General features: G+C 36.3%; 1 protein-coding gene across 1 annotated transcript in view; it reads left to right on the top strand.

Annotated features, from left to right (window-relative positions):
- LOC143236625 (uncharacterized) overlaps positions 1-19,142 on the top strand; it is a 78,862-nt gene that overhangs the window by 56,393 nt on the left and 3,327 nt on the right. The window contains 5 exon segments of the mRNA XM_076474961.1: positions 271-324; positions 1,433-1,511; positions 12,927-13,015; positions 15,553-15,696; positions 18,722-18,830. Of these exon segments, the coding sequence (XP_076331076.1) occupies positions 271-324; positions 1,433-1,511; positions 12,927-13,015; positions 15,553-15,696; positions 18,722-18,830 (475 nt within the window).

Genomic DNA, 19,142 nt, shown 5'->3' on the forward strand with positions numbered 1-19,142 from the left:
TACTCTATATGCATTTCAGAGATACAATACAAAAATTAATTATCTTTATCAGAATTTAACCTTAAAAAGTATTCAAAGAAAATTTTCAATGTTCTTCTAAACACCTTGTCATGATGATATTAAGATTGTATCATTGATTTTACATTTATTGGTTTAACATTAGTTATATCATAATAGTATGTGACATAATGCTGTGTACTATACATGCACCCTAAACTGTATATAATAATCACTTTAAATATTGTACAAAATTTTAACTTGTCTTTTTAGGGCTCAGAATCCACAGAAATAGAACCTAGTAGTGATGTGAAGGCAAGTATGAAGGTATGTCATCTTTTAACACTTAATGATGTACTGCATGTGAAGACTTGGATAAGAATTTTTCAGCAATGCAAATGCCTATTTTAGAGTAGTTCTTGCTAATTTTATATTAATTTTAATGTGCATTTGAATTGTTTTAAAATGTACTCTTTTCGTGGCTGTAAAGGCTACTGATTTAAACAACATATTCTAGAGCAAATCTGTGAGCCTATGGCCTATATTTACAGAATAGTTATAATACAGATTTAATACTTAACTATTATTTTGTTCTTTTTCAGTTTAATAGTCATTGTTACTGTAATGCATGTGTAGTTTCTTCAACCAAGTTACGAATGGTAATTAGTAGTCCTACTTATTTATGTGGTATAAGGTAAATCAGTGACAAGTTTAGAGTTTGTTATCTGAGAATCCCTGTAAAAGTTGTTTTGCAAAATATATGGGTCCTGAAGAGGTTGAGTGAGAAGTTTTACCTTTTTTGCAAACCTTGGGGCCAAAACATTTCATTTGGCACAGTTTCAAAGTTGGCGAGTCTAACAATTTGAGAGAAGGGTATTTTGGAAAACCTTGGGTTTCCCAATGGATGGGTGAAAAGTTTTACCTATGTGCAAACTTCAGGACTGAGACAGTTATTTTGATACCATTGATAACTTAGTGAGTCCAGCAGTTAGGAGAAAGAGTTTGTGGGAAATCTCCAGGTTCCTCATCTGGGGTGAAAAATTTTGCCTTTGTGTAAATGTCAGGATGAAAATGATTTTATGGCACCATTTAGTTGTTGGTACAACCAAACGTACAGGAGTTGCGTGCCATACAGATAGCGAATCTTATATACATTACAGAATTCTTTATTGTAAGGGCACTAGAAAATTTTACTGTATATTCAAGAGAATTTCTTTGCAACTCTTGGTTCATTTCTTTAAATTCATTTAAGGTAAGAATTACGGTTTAGAAATGGTGGTCCATAAGATGTATTAGAGATGTTTTGTTTGTAAAACTATAACTGAATGATATATTGAATAGTAGTTTGATGTTGCATATATTGTAATGCAGTAAAATTAATTTTATTGTATCCTTTGATGTTACTACTAACATGTATCTATATTTTTATTGTCAGGCTTTGTCTCTAGCAACTATATCAACAGGTGGATTTACTCCTTTAGAACAACTGATTCATTCTAGAGATGGATCTGAGAGTAAGTGTTGGTTTTCTATATCTAGTGCTTTAAATAATTCAATCCCCAGCTACAGTTATTTGACTTAATTTATGAAGACATCTACTAAATTTTCCTCTTGGTGTGGATTCCTGTAGGTGATGATGGGACCTCCCAGGGAAGGTTCTGTTCTTTCATTTTACTTCCTCTGGGATCTAAACGCCCACCCACGTGTTTGTTGTGCATGGAGACTTGAGAAAGGGAGGAGAGAATCCTGGTGGTTGAGGGGTCCAACCCTAACACAACACTTTGGCCTTGAATTCCTGCAGACAGGCAGCCTTGGGGTGGTACCCCTGGGGTCAATCGGCTGGTCCACTTGGGCTAGGGTCAACCAAGTACCAGTGTTGGATGTTCTCAACAGGTGTTATGGACATTGTATCTGATGCTGGTGTTTGGGTATAGTGCTCACAAAACCTTGTTGTTGCTGCAGTGTCCTTGCTTGACATTATAGTGCGTTTCCTCGTAGGGCTCCATGATGGGTGGGGTCAGTGAGCACCGAAATATTATTATTTTTTTCATTATGGGTCCTCCAAATAAAAACTTAAATAATATAGTGAAAAAACAATCCATAGGTAAACTTCCACGTCTTGAAGATTCTGAGCAGCAATCCTCACCATCTGTACCACCTGTTGTATCTCATTTTCTTATATTGCATTCACTTTCAGACAAACCTTCATGGCAAATGTCTCCCTTTTTCATTCAGAAGGGACTAGAGGGACTTGCTGGCTCTCCAAAGTCAGTAAAGAAGCTTCAACCTGGTGACATATTGGTGGAAACCTCCACATCTCAATATAGTTAACTCCTCATGCATTCAAAGGCAATTGGGGATATACCTATTGAGGTTGCACCTCATACTACTTTGAATTCATCATGAATAATTATTGAGATGGATTTGAAGAACATTCCCAAGTCACAGATTCTCACTGGTTTCTTCACTCAAGGAGTTTCTGCAGTAAGGTGTATCTTCACTCGCAAAGGTGGAATTACGATGCCAACCAAAGTCCTCATTCTGATATTTACATCACTACGTTTACCTGCTACCATCAAGACAGGTTATCTTAATTGTAGGGTACATCTATACATTCCAAACCCTCTGATGTTTCCAGTGTCATAGGTTCAGTCACTCGAAGATAACACGTTGTGGTTCCTTGATGTGTGCTCATTGTGGTGGCAAGGACCATGATGCCTATGAGTGTGAAACAGACTCTCATTGCATCAATTGCAATGGCTCTACTTTTGTTCTTGCCCTAAATGGTTGGAAGAAAAAGAGGTATGGCATTTGAAATGGATTCATAACATTACTTATTCTGAGGCTCAAAAGTTGCTATCCACCTCTTCATCTCGGACGTATGCTGATGCACTTTATTCCTCTACTACAGTGGGAGTGCAGATGGATCTCAGTGCTTCCAAAATAATCGTTCTCAAAACAAATCAAAAGTCTTTTAACCTCCTTTGTAAAAAAAAGTTGATGAATCAACTTCAACACCCATCTCTGTCCCTTACATAGATTCCAACAAATCCCAAGATCCACTTCCTTCAGTTCCGGGTATAGGTATTTCCTTGGATGGATCTTCTTCTCCACCCAATTCGTCTAAACATAAATAAAAATGGCCACCTTGATACAATGGAACTGTCAAGATGTACATTCTAATCTGGATGACATCAAAACACAGATTGCTTCCTAACATCCTGTATGTCTCTTTTTACAGGAAACATTTCTGAAACCAGCCGATACAGTCACTTTTCGGTGGATTTCTTTGTAAAGAAATGATAGGCTGTGTTATGGACAAATGCACGAAGAGGTTGCACTGTTGGATGATCAGCATGTGCCCACTCTATATTAACCACTCAACACACCCTTGGAGACCGTAGCCATCCAAGTTTCCTTGTGTCGTTCCATCACTGTTTGATTTCTCTACTTGTCTTTTTGGTGTGGATTCCTGTACGTGATGATGGGACCTCCCAGGAAAGATTCTGTTCTTTTAGGTTACCTCCTCTGGGATCTAAACATCCACCCATGTGTTTGCATTGTGTCGTGACCTTTGAAGGGGAGGAGAGGATCCTGGTGGTTGAGGGGTCCAACCCTAACACACCACTTTGGCCTTGAATTTCTGTAGACAAGCGGCCTTTTGGGTGGCCCCCCTAGGTTTAATCGGCTGGTCCACTTTGGCTGGAGTCAACCAAGTATCAGTGTTGGAAGTTTTCAATGGGTGTTGTGGACATTGTGTCTGATGCTGGTGTTGGGTATAGTGCTCACAAAACCCTGGCATTGTTTTTTCCTGTGGATCCTCCTAATAAAAAATTAAATAAAATAGTGAAAAAGCAGTCAATATGTAAATGACCATGTCTTGAAGAATCTGATCAGCAATCTTCAACATCTGTACCACCAGTTGTACCTCATTTTCTCATCCTACATTCTCTTTCAGAGAAACTTTTAGGGCAAATGTCCCCCTTTTTTATTCTGGAGGCACTTGCAGGCTCTCCAAAGTCAGTAAAGAAGCTTCGATCTGGAGACATAGGTTAAAACATTCACATCGCAACACAGTGAACTCCTCTTGAATTGAAAGGCAATTGGAGATGTACCTATTGAGGTTACACCTCATGCTACTTTGAATTCATCACAAGGAGTTATTGTTGAGAGGGATTTGAAGAACATCCGAGAGTCAGAGATTCTTGCTGGTTTCTTCACCCAAGGAGTTTCTACAGTGAGGTGCATTTCCACTCGTAAAGATACACTGCTGACAGATATCCTTGTTTGACATTTACATCACCACATGCACCTGCCACCATCAAGGCAGGTTATGGTAATTGCAGGGTACGGCCGTATATTCCAAACCCTCTCCGATGTTTCCAGTGTCAGAGACGTCATGTCGTGGTTCCCTGACTTGTGCTTGTTGTGGTGGCAAAGACCACGATGCTTATGAATGTTAACGGACCCACATTGTGTCAATTGCAATGGTTCTCACCCTTCCTACTTTTGTTCTTGTCCTAAATGGTTGGAGGATAAAGAGGTGCTGTGTTTGAAAGTTACTCAGAACATTACTTATCCTGAGGCTCAAAAATTGCTGTCCACCACTTCATCTCAGACATATGTTGCTGCACTTCATTCCACAACTACAGTGGGAGTGCAGATGGATCTCTCTGTGCCTCCAAGAGAATCGTTCTTAAAACAAATGAAAAGCCTTTTGATCTTCATTGTTAAAAAGTAGATGAATCAACTTCTACACACATCTCTGTTCCTCCCATACATTCCAACAAACCCCAAGATTAACATCCTTTGGTTCCAGGTCAAAAAAAAAATTTGTTTGCATCCTCAGTCACTGGAATCCCCTTCCAACAACAAAGACCTACCAAATCGACCCAGGGCAGGATCCATGGAGGTTGAAAGACCCTCCCAAATAAGGACAGTGAGTAAAAAAGACGTGGTCTTAAACAGAAGGGTTTTCCAGCCATTTTGTCAGCACGTCATTAAAAATGGCCACCTTGATACAATGGAACTGTCAAGGTCTACGATCTAATCTGGATGACATCAAAACACTGATTGCTTCCTTCCATTCTGTATGTCTTTCCTTACAGGCAACATATTTGAATCCTGCTGATACAGTCACCTTTTGGCAGCAGTTTTCTCTGTACAGAAATGACAAGCTCTGTGATGGACGAATACATGGAGGGGTGGCACTGTTGATTGATCAGCATGTGCCCACTATGTCTTTGTCACTCAACACACCCTTGGAGGCTGTCGCCATCCGTGTTTCCTTGGGTCAAACCATCATTGTTTGTTTTCTCTACCTGTCACCTGGAGAGACATTTGACCAATCAAACCTTGGTGCTCTCATTGAACAGTTGCCGTCTCCCTTTCTTATCCTGTGGGACTTTAATGGACATCATTCCCTCTGGGGAAGTGCTGTTATTGATAGCAAGAGTCTCTTTCTCTTTTCAATACTGGTTCTTCCACTTATTTTCATGCACTTAATGAGTCCTTTACTGCTATTGATCTCTCTGTTTGCTCCCCTTCATTATTTTCCCATTTTTCATGGAGGGTTGACAATAATCCACTAGGCAGTGATCATTTTCCTATACTTTTGAGAGACACTGGCCGTGGTCGATGCCACCCTACCCGCGTGCCCCGGTGGAAGTTGGATCAGGCAGACTGGTCCACTTTCACTGCTCTCACAGAACTTGATCCTGCCTTCGTCTGTTAGACATCAATAGACGACTGTATGGCAGCAGTAACTGACTGTATTATAGAAGCAGCTGCTCAAAGTATTCCTAAAACCTCGACACATTTTCCACTATATCCATGTCAATGGTGGAATCGTGCTGCCACATGGCATGGAAGGCTCAAAAACGGGCCTGGGATACTTCCGTAGATATCCGACACTTTCAAACTGCATCGCTTTCCAGCGGGCCCATGCACATGTTAGGTGGGTAAGACGTCAAAGCCAGAAGGAATCTTGGATTAAGTTCAGAACTGTCATATCTTCTACTATCAGTTCCAAGGTCATATGGGACAGGGTTTGGAAGGTCAGTGGGCACTATACTATTCCCCTCTTGGTTTTACTCTCTGATGGCCAAGAAGTAGCTGATGTCCGGAGCATCGTCGATACTCTAGGTGAATGCACTTGCTGGGTATCTAGCACTTCTGCTTGTTCCTCCACTTTCTTGGCCATCAAGACTCTGGCCAAGTATTCACTTCTTTCCTTTTGAACTGACTGTCTCAATTACTATAATCGTCCCTATACTCTGGTGGAACTGAAACTGACCCTTCATCGGTCTGGCAGTACATTTGTTGGACCAGATGATGTACACTATGACATGCTGCACCCTCTATCTCCTGCTTCTCTTGATATTTTTCAAATTGTTTTTAACTGGGTCAGACAGGAGAATGTTTTTGCTAATGCCTGGCACCAGGCTATTATTTTACCTTTTTCTAAGCCTGGGAAAGATCTCAAGATTCCTTCAAACTACTGTCCGATTGCTTTGACGAGCTGTCTCTGTAAGACCTGAGAGAGGATGATTAATGCTCATATTGTTTGGTTCCTCGAATCAAACCACCTTCTTTCGCCCACCCAATGTGGGGTTTGACGACAGCACTCCACCATGGACCACCTGATTTGACTTGAAACGTCAATCAGAGAAGCCTTTTTCAAACGCCAACATCTTGTATCAATATTCTTTGACATTGAGAAAGCTTATGACACAACATGAAGGTATAGCATTTTGTGAGACCTCCGTATCTATGGGTTATGTGTTTATTTACCCATTTTTATTAAAAATTTTTAATGGACAGGAGATTCCAAGAGTGTGTGGGTTCAACACTTTCCTGTTCTTTTCTACAGGAACTTGGAGGCCCTCAGGGCTGTGTTTTGGGTGTCAGATGTTTCAGTATAAAGATTAATGCCATCACTGAACAACTCTCTCTCACTGTTGTAAGTGGGCTCTATGTTGATGACTTTCACATCTCATGTCAGTCGTTGAACATGAAATATATTAAGCAGCAACTACAAACTTCCCTGAATCATGTACTGAAGTGGACCACGGCAAATGGTTTTAACTTCTCTCTCTCTAAAACCGTTTGCATGCACTTTTGCTGCCAACAGGGTATTCACCCTGATCCTGAACTTTGTGTTGGTGAAGTTATGCTGCCTGTGGTCCCCGAGACCAAGTTCTTGGGGCTTATCTTTGACCGTAAGCTGACCTTTATACCACACATTAAGGAGCTACAGGTGAAATTTATAAGAGCCCTGAACATCCTCTGTGTCCTCTTTACCACCAGTTGGGGAGCGGATCGAAGTTCTATGTTAAAGATATATTGTGCTCTTATTCAATCGAAACTTGACTATGGATCACTGGTCTTTGGCTCTGCCAGACCCTCAGCCTTAAAGATGCTGGACCCCATTCATCATCAAGGACTTTGGCTCTGCACTGGGGCTTTCCACACCTCTCCAGTTCAGAGCTTATACTTAAGAGTCTCATGAACCTTCTTTGCACCTTTGCCATTTGGAACTATCTTTACTATATTCTTCGAAACTTCGTTCCTTACCAAAGCATCCCACCTGGGGTTTTGTTTTCCTTTCTCAGTGGGCCATACTTTTTCAGAACAGGCAATCTGCCATTGCTCCTTTTGGCCTTTGCATCCAGGTGCAGTTGGATGAATTGGGTCTGTCCTTGGATAACATTGCAGTATCCCTTGGCCAGCCCATCCCATCATGGCTTATTACAGTACCCAAATGTGACCTTTCTTTAAGTCATCTGAAAAAGCAGATACTCCTGATTGAAATTACGGTCTTTTATTTACTGAATATATTTTGAAGAATTTTTCAATTCCAATTTATACGGATGGTTCCAAATCAGTTGACTCTGTGGGCTCTGCCATGGTTTGTTGCAGTTTGGTGGTTGCACTCAGAATCCTCTCTACAGCTCCTGTGTTCACTGCTAAACTGTATGCCATTTCTCTTGCCCTGGATCATATTGAAGCTAAGCAGTACTCCAACTGCACTATTTATACTGATGTGCTTGGTCATCTATTGGCTCTGGAATCGCTTCACATTGGTTCACACCCTGTTCTCGCTGATATTGAAGACTGATTGGCCCATTTCTCATTAACATCTACTTCTATCCAGTTTTTCTGGATACCAGGCTACGTTGGTATCTGCGGGAGCGAGCTTGCAGACACGGCAGCTAAATCTATCTGCTATGGCTCTATCACAGCAGTGTTTATTCTATACATGGAGTATGGTCCTGTACTCAAGGCTCGGCTCTGTGCCAGCTGGCTGTCGACTTGGAGTGAGCAATGCGAAAACAAGCTTTTTCAAATAAAACCCTATATTAGACTTTGGTCGTCTTGCTTCTGTAAGGATCTGGAAGGAGGAAATTGTTCTAACTAGACTACGCATTGGTCACAGTTTTATAACTCATTGTTTTCTTTTTTTTGAAACTGATACACCAGTCTGTAGTCTATGTAACACTTAAATAACTATAAGCCACAATTTACTTTCTTGCTATCATTACGACTCTCAATGATGGCACCATTTTAAACATGTTCTGTCCCAAGGTTTGTCCATAACATTAGACAGTGTTATTGGTGATGGAGGCACTGTCCACCTTGATAAAGTTTTTAGTGTTTTAAAGGCCATTAATCTTTTTAATATCATTTAAGTGTTTTATATTTATTCATTAAACCTTTTTTATTACGGTTCCCTTTTAAGAATCACAATCTTTCTAGTTCAATTTGAAATTATAAAATGGCCGTAACATTAAATAACTCGAAACCAGGACTGGAGAGGCCAACTTCAGGTGACTAATGATGCTGTTTGAACTATCAATTAGTCATCCTGGCGAGTTATTATTACAATTTTGCTGCATGTCTTTTAAAATTTTTATTACTTTACTTTTTGATAATGGCTGTAATGACACGTAACCTGGAACCAGGACTGCAAAGGCCAACTTCAGGTGACTGATAGTAGTTCTTGTACTTACCTGTTTGTCTTCCTTGTGGGTTATGATGATTACCATTATGTTACAGAAAATCCTTTACAACTTCTCTTGCTGTGGTTTCTCTCTTAACATTGTAGACTAGATGTCAACATTGGTTTTCTGCTATTTATGTTTTTAAATACTGTTTTGTTTTACCTTCATTTCCTTTTACGAATTTTACTACATTTACTTTATTTTCACCTTTTTACTGGACGTTTGGAACAGATAGCCTAGCTGCTTTGTGCCATAAAACACTAAATCAACCAACCAACCAACCAACCAATCTCTCTACCTTTCACCTGGAGAGACATATGATCAATCAGAGCTTGATGCTCTCATTGAACAGTTGCTGTCTCCAATTTTAATCCTGGAAGACTTTAATGGACATCATCCCTTCTGGGGAAGTGCTGTTATTGATAGGAGTGTATGCTCTCTGATCACAACCTTTCTCTTTTTAATACTGGTTCTTCTACTTATTTTCATGCATCTAGTCAGTCCCTTACTGCTATTGATCTCTCAATTTGCTCTTGTTCACTCTTCTCCCATTTTTCATGGAGGGTTGACAAAAATCCATGAGGCAGTTATCATTTTCATATAATTTTGAGAGAGACTGGCTGTGGTTAATGCCACCCATTCCATGTGCTCTGGTGGAAGCTGGATCAAGCAAACTGGCCCTCTTTCACTGCTCTCACAGAACTTGATCCTGCCATCGTCTGTAAGCCATCAGTAGATGACTGTGTGGCATCAGTAACTGACTGTATTATACAAGCAGCTGCTCAATGTATTCCTAAAACCTTGACACGTTTCCCATGGTATCCTCGTCTGTAGTGGAATCCTGCCTGTCACATGGCATGGAAGTCTCAAAAATGGGCATTGGATATTTTCATAGGTAACCCATACTCTCAAACCTCATTGCTTTTCAGCAGGCCTGCGTACATGCTCGGTGGGTAAGACGTCAAAGCCAGGAGGAATATTGTATTAAGTTTACCACCTGTTGCAAAGTCACATGGGACAAGATTCAAAAAGTCAATGGGCAATATAATTCTGTCTTCCTCTCAATCTTGCTCTCTGATGATGGCCAGTAAGTAGCTGATACCCAGAACGTCACTGACACTCTAGGTGAAAGCTTTTTCTGGGTCTCTAGTACTTCTGCTTCTTCCTCTGCCTTCTGAGCCATCAAGAATTGAACAGAGCAATCATTTCTTTCCTTTCAAGCTGATTGTCTCTATGACTATAATTGTCCTTTTATACTGATGGAAGTAAAACTGGCCCTTCATCAGTCTGCCAGTACATCGATTGGACCTGATGATGTACACTATAAAATGCTGTCATCTTTCTCTTGCTTCTCTTCTGATTGTCTTTAACTGGATGTGGCAGGAGAATGTTTTTCCTGATATCTGGCACCAGGCTATTGTCTTACCTTTCCATAAGCCTTGGAAGGATCTTAATGTTCCTTTAAACTGCTGTCCAATTGTTTTGTCGAGCTGTCTGTGTAAGACCTTAGAGAGCACGATTAAGATGGTTAATGATCATGTTGTTTGGTTCCTCGAATCAAACAACCTCTTCTCGCCCACCCAGTGTGGTTTCCAAAGACAGTGCTCCACCGTGGACTACCTGAATCGACTTGAAATGTCAATCGGAGAAACCTTTCTCAAAATACAACATCTTGTATCAATATTCTTTGACATTGAGAAGGTTTATTATACAACATTGTGGTATGGCATTTTGTGAGACCTACATATATATATGGGTTACGTGGTCATTTGCCCATTTTTATTAAAACGTTTTCATGCACAGTGAATTCAGAGTTCATGTGGGTTTGACACTTTTCTGTTCTTTTCTACAGGAATTTGGACAACTTTCACATCTCGTGTCTGTTGTCAAACATGAGGTATATTGAGCAGCAGCTACAGACTGCCCTCAATCGTTTACTGGAGTGGACCACAGCAAACGGCTTTAATTTACCTTTCTCTAAAATAGTTTGCATATACTTTTGCTGCCAATGGGGTATTCATCCTGATCCTGAACTCCCTATCAGTGAAGATTTTGCTGCCTGTGGTCCCTGAGACAAAGATCTTGGAGCTTGTCTTTGACTGTAAGCTGACCTTTAATACCACACATCAAGTAACTACAGGTCATATGTACAAGAGCACTGAACATCTTCCGTGTTCTCTCTTCCACCACTTGGGGAGCAGATTGATGTTCAATGCTAAAGATATATTGTGCTCCTTTTGGATTGAAACACGACTATGGATCACTGGTCCATGGCTCTACCAGACCATCGGCATTAAAGAAACTGGACCATATTCATTGTCATGGACTTTGGCTGTGCACTGGGGCTTTTTGCACTTCCCCAATTCAGAGTTTATACATAGTCTCATGAACCTTCTTTGCACCTCTGCCATTTGCAACTGTCTTTACTATATGCTTCGAAAACTTTATTCCTTACCAAAGCATCCCACCTGGGGTTGTGTTTCCCTTCCTTGGTGGGCCATACTTTTTCACAACAGACGATGTTTTCTGGTTGGCCTTTTGGTCTTCATATTTAGGTGCAGATTGATGAATTGGGTCTATCCTAAGATAACATTGCTGTATCCACTGTCAGCTCATCCCACCATGGCTTTTTACAGTCCCCAAATGTAACTTATCTTTAAGTCATCTGATAAAAGCAGACAGTCTTGATTGGAAATACTGCCTGTTATTTGCTGAACATCTTTCAAATCATCTTTTCATTCCTATTTATATAGGTGGTTCAAAATCAGGTGACTGTGTGGGCTCTGCCATGGTTTGTTGTGGTTACACCCAGAATCCCTTCTGCAGCTTCTGTGTTCACTGCTGAATAGTACACCATTTCTTTTGCCCTGGATTACATAGAAGCTAAGCAGTACTCAAACTGCACTATTTATACTGACTCATATAGTTCTCTATTGGCTTTGGAATCACTTTGCATTAGTTCACACCCTGTTCTCACTGATATTGAAAACTGACTAGCCCATTTCTCTTTAACATCTACTTCTATCCAGTTTTTCTGGATACTGGGCTATGTTTGATATTTGCAGGAACAAGCTCGTCATCATTGCAGCTAAATCTATTTGCTCAGGATTGTGGCCATTTTGCTTCCGTAAGGATCGGATGGAGGAAGTTGTTCTAACTAGACTACGCGTTGGTCACAGTTTCTTAACTCATCGTTTTCTTTTATCTGGAACTGATGCACCAGTGTGTAGTTTGTGTAATACTCAGGTAACAATAAGCCACATATTACTTTCTTGCCATCGTTAGGACTCTGAACATGTTCTGCCCCAAGGTTTGTCCATAACGTTAAACTGTTTTATTGATGATGGTGACACTGTCCACCTTGGAAATGTTTTTAGTTTTTTAAAGGCCATTAATCTTTTTAGTGCCATTTAAATTTTTTAATTTATACATTTGACCTTTTTTTAATGTGATTCCCTTTTAAGAATCACAGTCCATCCAGTTCAGTTTGAAATTAGAAAATGGCCGTAACGTCAAATAACTTGAAACCAGGACTGCAAAGGCCAACTTCAAGTGACTGATGGTGATTTTTGTACTTACCTGTTAGTCTTCGTGGCGAGTTATGATAATTACAACTATGCTACAGAAAGTCTTTTACACCTTGTATTACTTTAGTTTTTCTCTTAACATTGTAGATTAGATGTAAACATTGGTTTTAAGGTATATATGTTTTTTTAACTTTTTGTTTTGTTTTACCTTAATTTCCTTTTATGAATTTGACTAAATTTACTTTAATTTTAACTTTTTACCAGATGTTTGGTGCAGATAGCTTAGCTGTTTTGTGCCATAAAACACCAAATCAACCAACTGACCAATTATTTCAGTTTTAAATCTCATATCACTACATTGTTCAAGAATGCTTAAATAAGAGTATGTGTATTTTTTCAGCTCCAACAGATATGATATTTCAGCATGATTCAGGAGCTTTTCCATCTACATCAAACATTGCACAAAAGAAACTTGAACATGTTACAGAGGTTAGTGTTACCTGTTTAGACAGTTTTTTAATAGTGTTATTCAAAATCAGATATCTTGTTTTCCTTGATGTTTTGTTCATCAGGAATGAATTGTTTGTCATGTTGAAACATAGATAGGTAGAAATATTAATTATTTAAAATGTTCATATTATTCTGACCAGCCAGGTTTGAACTCCATCACTGAATGTGCTCGCTTTTTCAGCTTTGAAGCATTATAATGTGATGGCCAGTCCCACTGTTTGGTTGGAGTAGTCTGAGAGCTGCTGGTGGATATTGTTTAGTAGCTACTTCCTATGTAGTCTGTTGCTTCTAAATTTAGGATGACTAATGCAGATACATCTCAAGTAGCTGTACAAAAAAAAATGACTAAATAAAAAAACAAGCAAAATATTCTGGATAAGGAAATATTTTGTGTTTTATTAAAGTTTAGAGTAATTCTCTTTTATTTCTTGGTATTTTTTTTAAATTCTAGATCATCGTGGTTATTTCTTTTGCATGGTTCTTGTTAAGAGTACTGAAACTATTGAAATATTTGTTAACTTGCAGTATTTGTATTTTACACACTTGTTCTTGCTATTAATACATTCATTTTCAAATAATTTAATTGAAGGCTACTATAAAATGAAAAAGTGTATGTTTGAAATACTGGTTTCCAATATTGTGTAAAAGATTGCAACCACTAATTAAGATTAACAGACTGTTCAAACACTAAACAGTATTAAATTTTACATTCTAGTCATTGGTGAAAAAGCAAATATTTGTTAAGAGATTTGTTCTAAATGTATAAATAAGTATGGAATAGAATGAAAAATATTTGGCTTAAATTAACATCCATGAATTATTTAGTGCCTTTTAGTAGCAAACTGTTAATTTAGCTTATTTACAAAAGCTTTCTTGTATTTTACTAGTTTTGCTATATTCAGCTGTATAAGGATTAGCAGTATTGTGAAGTGATCAAAATTGATTCTTTCGTGGTTTAACTTTCATGTTTGATAATTGAAACTCTTCTCAACTTATTCACATTTGTTACATACATTTTTGTCGTTGCTGTATTTTCATTATTTAGCTTTCACTGGATTATAATTTTTGTGTGTTTATTTCAAGCTATTGTGACAACTCATTATATGTACAACTTGTGACCTATTTATGAACTATATTCGTTTTTTTGTTTTGTATCCTGGTTAATTTAAAACTGGTTTAAGTAATGTTCATTAGGATTTAAAAAATAATCCATGAAATATTTTACAAAATTAATAAGTGTGCATTATCTTGTAAGGTAAAAAACACTTTACAACATGAATTTATCATCTGTTAAATCTTTTACTAGAAAATATTTTAATCTGTACTAAACTATCAATAAGAAGTTTGCACTACAATGTGTACTTCAGCTCCTGATAATACTTTACCCTAAAGTAAATCACATGTATATCAAGTTTGATGTTATTAATTTAGTGATGAAGCCTTTGCTTATGATATATTGTTAATAACTAATGACTGCTGTAAAATTATTATAAGTTCTAAAATAGTTTACCCTGAAGTAAATCACGTATATCAAGTTTGATGTTGTTAATTTAGTGATGAAGCATATGTTTATAATATATTGCAGAGATGCCAACCATTACGGTTTGACCGTAATCGTTATGATTTTTGTACGACTATACACTCATACAGACAAATATTACGACTTGTTGCAACTCCCAAATTATTATATGTTATATAGGCCTATACAATAAAGTGATAAATTGTTCCCCCAGGGCTTGAACGGGTGAAAAGAAAATTTCCAGTGGGATACAAATAAATTTTTATAATAAATAAAAGACATAGTCCAAATGGCTACTTGCGATAATCATGTTTGTCCTTGAAATAATAAAAAATATTTGTATCTCTGACGTCTGCCAACAGTTTGAGTGTGGTGCTTCTCCATACTGGGTACATGGGGGAATCCATAGTTACGTCATCAGTGCTTATCAGCCAATCAGCGCTCGTGTAGATGGGTATTTCTCATTTCACTGTACTCAAGAGTACAGTGCAAAATATCCAGTCATTGCATCAAAAGTCAGTGACAGTCATGCGTTTTGTACAGTTTGTCACATCAATTTTTCTGTGGCGCATGGCGGATAAACGATTGTTCCTGACATACAAAATCGGCATCTCACCGATGCTGAGAAGAAGAGAAAAATGATGCAGATAATGACTCTTATGAGTGAGAATTCAGAATAGGAAAAATAATTTTTTTTAATTTATTTATTAAATACACAAAACACAGTCATAAATGAGCAATCTATAGCAGTAATAAATAATAATAGTTATAATAATAATAATAATAATAATAATATAATAATAAACAGCTTAGAGACATTGGGCAGGCCTAGTAGCCGCAAATGATAAAGGGCTCTGTCTACAATCATTACGCTCAGTCATTTGAAATAGTTGGCATCTCTGATATTGTTAATAACTAATGAGCCCTGCCAAATTATTATAAAGTTAATTCTATAACCTTAAGTTTAATTAATTTTTTTAATTATTCTTTTTATTAGTTATTAAATGACAGTGAAGCTCATAATTTACGTCTGACAGAACAAGTTCGAGTGTTGAAGGAAGAAATCCGACGTTTGGAGAAGAATCGTGAGAGAGAGGAACATATCGCTAATATGGAATATTTAAAAAATGTCATCATTAAAGTATGTGAAACTGTGTATACTCACATATCATGTATTAGCTCAATTTTTCTTTTTGAAAAGATTTATAAACATTTTGTATTACTGTTAATTTCTGTTCAGAATACCTATGTTATTAGTAGGATGTGTGTTTAAGTCAGTAAGTGTTGAAATTATGTATTTAATTATTTTGTTTCACACTGTCTTTCAATTGCAATAATTTCTTTATGGCAAACTTTTATTTAACTAATATAAAGTTGGCAGTGGGTGGTGATGACTTGGTGTCTTCCCTCTAGTCTGTATTACTAAATTAGGGATGGCTAGCACAGATAGCCTTTGTGTAGCTTTGTGCAAAATTCAAAAACAAACAAACTAACCTCCAAAACTGTGGGATAAGTTCATAGACAAACACAAACCTTTATATACTTCAAGAGTTAATAGTATGTGTATGTGTATATTTGTCTTTAAATTCCATTGTGGAGCAAAGGTAATATTTAACACTTAATTTTATGTGAAAAACACATATGTAAAAATTGACTTGGAGCCCATGTCCTCTGGTTTACAGGGTCACTCCTCTTCCAGTGAGCTATCCATGAAAACAAGGCATTCCTGTCAATGTTGAATTTTCATATTGAGTATGATCCATTATATTATGCTTTAACCCTTTTGTAACAGGCTCAGTATAATATACACAAGTTCATTTACACATTTACACATGTTAAGTTTTTACCTTAACTTTTGATACAGTATGTATACTCTCAAAAATTTTAGCAGACTTTTAGATAAAATTACAAGTTTTTGTACATAAAGAATCATAATTTTTAATTTTTACTACAGATTTGTTTGTGAAAATAAGTATGTTTGGTAAGTAGTCTGAGTGCAAAGTGATTTCATGTTATAATTAAAAAACTATTCTTCATCCCCAAAATCTCAAGTATTACTTGTTTAATATCTAAAACTCTCTAAATACATTTCAAATGTTTGATTTCAGTAAAACTGTATATTTTATGCTATTTTCTATTCCTTATGTGGAGTCTGTCAACTATTTGACCTCATAACCATAATAAAGAATTAGGAAATAAATATAAATTCTGTTTTTTTTTGGGTGTGCTTGAATGACTAGATATTATAACACAAAAATACAAATGTTTAGTCCAACTGGCTTAAGTCTCATAATGTATATATTTATTATTTTTTACATACTAACAAACATTACATAACTTTCATTGACCAGGTGCACATGCACTCATTACTGTTTCCATTAATATAAAACTGACTCAGTGTTGGCTCTGTTATAGTGGACTAGTATTTTTAATATACAGTCAAATTTCAATTATTATATATATTTATATAGATTATTACTATTTAGAAGTAAGTTATGAAACTTGTTTTCCTTAAAATATAGAAAGATAAATCAAGAAATAAAGTAATCAATTATCTCTTCTAGTTATAACCTTTGAATTCAGTTGCTGATGGACATATGTTGCTAAGCCTTTTAAAACTTTGCACTTGGAGGATATCAAGCATAATTTGTTTTAGGTTTTATGTATACAGTGAAATAACCAAAAAGTAATAAGTAACTAATATCAGGGAATTCCACTGTAATTTATTGAACTTTGTAACTAAAATGTATTTAGGTCTTTAAAAAGTGCCAAACTTTTAACAGACTAAAGACAGTACCTACCTCCTTGAAATCTTGGATTGAAAGAATGTAGTAGCCTTTTCACAGATTAAAATTGCTTAGAAAACCATTAGGGGAACATTCTGAGCTCTTGACTGGTTATTCACATGTCATATATTGTAGTGAAAGTATACAATGGATTGTTTCAAAAAACTGAAAGAGGTGAACGGGACCACTGTGTTTGGTTCAGTGCATAAGATATATTTTAGCAAAATAACAAAAATACAAGGTTTTATTTTATATTCTAGCTTGATAATATCAGTCATTTGAGTTCATAATTTGTAGAAAATTATAGTGTGTCTAATTATATATATTGGTTAAAAAGAAGTAATTAACACCATATTCAAGTGTTGAAGGAAGAAGTTTGAAATTTGGAGAAGAATTGTGAGAGGACAAGATATTTCCAATATGAAATATTTAAAATATGTCTTTACTGAAATAGGTGAAATTTTGTATGCTAAAGTGCTATGTTAGTTGACATATATATTTTGTAAAAAAATGTTTAGGTATCCTTTTCTTCAGTTGAAAGTATAATATAAATAGAAAATGACTCTGCTTTGGCAGTCAAAAGGTATAAAAATACTAAGGGTTTATATTGTGCCAAAATAATTTATAGATAGGTAATATATTGGGTCACTTCTCTTCTTCAAAGTCTGTATTTAAGTTTAAAGAAGGGTGGTAGCTTGAAATGATGTGTATCAATATATTATCATGGTAATATCCTTTTCTTCAACATCATAAAACATAATGATAAAATATCTTTTTTAATATCAAAATAGTCATTTTATGTATTTTTAGGTGATGTAAGTAATGACTATATTTTTTAAAAAGGTTATGAAAGTAATTCCAATACAGCAGAGCTACAGCAAGACAGTATTTTGTAGCAATACAATACATATGTAGCAGATGTTTGTCTAAGGGTATTTCATAAGTTTTTTTCTCTTACAAAACCTTGCCTGAAAAAACTGCATATAGCTAAATTATAATTTTATATTGTAGAATACAAACAGTAGCCATAAATCTAGAAATGGTTTTCATATTTCTTTTTTCTTGAAACTTTTATTTGAATATGATAAATTGAAGCTAATGAACCAAAAGTAAGAAACTAAAATCTTGTCTTGTGGAGTAGCTAATCTGGAAATAATTTAGCTCTTTTTATACCATAAAATTTAATGGTAATTCAGTGATCAGTTAATATATCTTTAAAGTCAAAATCCCAAAAACAGTTTTTCTTCCACATACAAATTTAAGTAATATAGAATGAAATGTTCTCTTTTTAAATTCTGAATGTTTGTTTTAAAGTTTGTTGTTGTCAGTTTGGTGATTATTTAATCCTCATTATGATATTATGTAATATTTATGTTATAGTTCATTTCTCTTGATACTGGAAATGAGAGAGAGAGACTTGTGCCCGTTCTTACTACAATTCTTAAATTAAGTGTGGAAGAACAGCAACAGTTGTATATGGTAGCCACAGGTACATTTTCTTGAAATTTTGATTTATTGCCTATTATTACATTTGTTTCTATCAAAATCTGTGACCAATCATTTATATATTTGTTTGTTACTTTAACAGATTCTTAATAAAATCTAGTAATGTGATAATTAGAAATGTAATTAGTAGATCTTGAATATTTACAAATATTTTACTGAGTTTTTAATCCCTTGGTGGAACAGCAGAAAGTTTACAGCCTTAAGATGCTAAAATCTGGGGTTTGATTCTCCATGGTGGATACACCGTATAGCTCAATGTGTCTTTGCTTTTAAATAAACAAACAATCACACTGTG

Source organism: Tachypleus tridentatus, chromosome 13 (genome assembly GCF_004210375.1).
Source record: "Tachypleus tridentatus isolate NWPU-2018 chromosome 13, ASM421037v1, whole genome shotgun sequence".
Classification (NCBI taxonomy): Eukaryota; Metazoa; Arthropoda; class Merostomata; order Xiphosura; family Limulidae; genus Tachypleus; species Tachypleus tridentatus.